Genomic DNA, 1,800 nt, shown 5'->3' with positions numbered 1-1,800 from the left:
GCATTCGTAGAAGATTGTCCTTTATCATACTTCGAGTCTGGAAACTTCAATCAAGTGCCTACTATGCTAGGCTACACTGCAGAAGAGGCAATTTTGTTCACGCTAGGTAATGATAAATAATAAATGTTAGAAAAGGTAGAAACTGTCCCATCTCTCTCTTAAGTTGGTTGTACATTGTTGAATAATTTTTAACGCACCTGAAGAAGTTGATATTACTCGAAGTCATGCAGTTTAGTATTTTACTTAAAGTCGTTCATTTAGTACGAAATGATACGAACTAAAGCTAGATATTACATGAATGTAAATAGAAACTAATAGTATCCTACATGTAACAGTAACTTGTCGACACTGTTGTGATTGAAATTAGAGTATTGTACGTGATGCAATACATGTTTATCTCTTAAAATGGTAACTACCTTTTTTTTAAAGCTTGTTACGAGTAAATAGGACATTTTATATTACAAATATTTTTCATTTTTTGTTTCGTACTTATTTCGAAATAATGTAATTTGAATACATATTTCGTGAAGCTCGAATACATTTTTTGTGTCAAATCGCGTTCCTCAAAGACTTTATTCTTTGTAATAATTGAATCAATGTCAATTCTTTTCTATCTGATAGAGACTAATTATGTTTTTGTCTATTATAGAATTGGATGTTGAACGACAGAGAATTCAAAACAAGTTGCTGAATAGTTCTGGGGTTGTAGATCTGACAGGTCACAACCAGCTTTACATAAATACGATGAACTCTGTTATGAATGATAGTTTGTGGGAAATAATAAAGGTATTTCGACTGACATTTTAATTTTAATTTATTCACTTTCACCGATACTAACGATTTAATGTTCTTAGGCTGCATCATTATACGACTTTTCTGGTCCAGTGGATCTCATGCAGAGGCTTTTGACTAAGAACCCTGGCCATTTGCCTGTTTACTTCTATCGTCTGTCCTACGATACACAGTACAACTTTCACAGACAAGTTAATCCTAACATTGGCGGTAACTGTCTTCTATACTTAGCCTTAAACTATTTTTTCGTCGAAATTAATATCTTTGAAATTATCAAATAGCACGTGTATGACAGACAATCGTTACCTTATCACGATCTATTGTTTTAGGTACGTCTCACGCTGACGATATTCCTATGACGTTCTACCTTGCCGGGTATCCCAAAGATCCAAACCATCCAGTTAATGTTTACGCCAAGAAAGTCACTACAATGTGGGTGAACTTCATAAAATACGGGTAGGTAAACGTAAAATTTTTTAATGATTTCTATGAATTGCTAATCTGTAGGTAGTGCAATGGTCAGACTGCAGATGTTCGTGCAAATTTATATTTTTACGGATATAGAATAAGGAATGAAATTTAAATTAAAGTATTATTGTTTATTTTTTTATTGCGCAACAGGAATATTCTTCGAAATCAGTGACACGACGAAGAAAATTTGTGCAATAATAAAATTTTAATTGGTTACTAGTTAACGCCCATTTAACATCACCTCACATCTTGAATTCTGTTATGGTTGCTTGAAACTAGCACTATATTATGTTCACAGAAATCCTACTCCGTTTGCATCGAAAATAAACGGAACACGTTGGATAGCTTCAGGAAAGCAAGGACTGCAACTGGACTTGAGAAACGATAACTTCGTAATGAGCAATCGCTTCATCGTTGACCGCGACGCGTTAGTTATGGAGAAGTATTACAATGGTTTACCTGTTACATCGGAATGCAAGAATTATCCATTGAGCACCTCGAGAGGCGTGTTTAACTGAGACATGCTGCCAACAGATA

At 34.3% G+C, this 1,800-nt stretch overlaps 1 protein-coding gene across 1 annotated transcript; it reads left to right on the top strand.

Annotated features, from left to right (window-relative positions):
• The first annotated feature begins 6 nt into the window (after positions 1-6).
• Positions 7-1,794, top strand: LOC128892685 (uncharacterized). The gene is made up of 5 exons (XM_054153228.1): positions 7-106; positions 650-786; positions 855-1,002; positions 1,122-1,248; positions 1,562-1,794. Exons 1-5 carry the CDS (start codon positions 64-66, stop codon positions 1,779-1,781), a joined length of 675 nt encoding a protein of 224 aa, XP_054009203.1. The 5' UTR covers positions 7-63; the 3' UTR covers positions 1,782-1,794.
• The last annotated feature ends 6 nt before the right edge of the window (positions 1,795-1,800 follow it).

Source organism: Hylaeus anthracinus, unplaced genomic scaffold (genome assembly GCF_026225885.1).
Source record: "Hylaeus anthracinus isolate JK02 unplaced genomic scaffold, UHH_iyHylAnth1.0_haploid 14432, whole genome shotgun sequence".
In the NCBI taxonomy this organism is placed as follows: Eukaryota; Metazoa; Arthropoda; class Insecta; order Hymenoptera; family Colletidae; genus Hylaeus; species Hylaeus anthracinus.
This window is presented reverse-complemented; position numbering and strand designations above follow the sequence as displayed.

Coding starts and splice junctions, on each gene's coding strand:
- LOC128892685 (XM_054153228.1), top strand. CDS start 64: ATGCTAGGCTACACTGCAGAAGAGGCAATTTTGTTCACGCTAG. Junction 107..649: donor GGCAATTTTGTTCACGCTAG/GTAATGATAAAT, acceptor TGTCTATTATAG/AATTGGATGTTGAACGACAG. Junction 1,249..1,561: donor GTGAACTTCATAAAATACGG/GTAGGTAAACGT, acceptor TTATGTTCACAG/AAATCCTACTCCGTTTGCAT.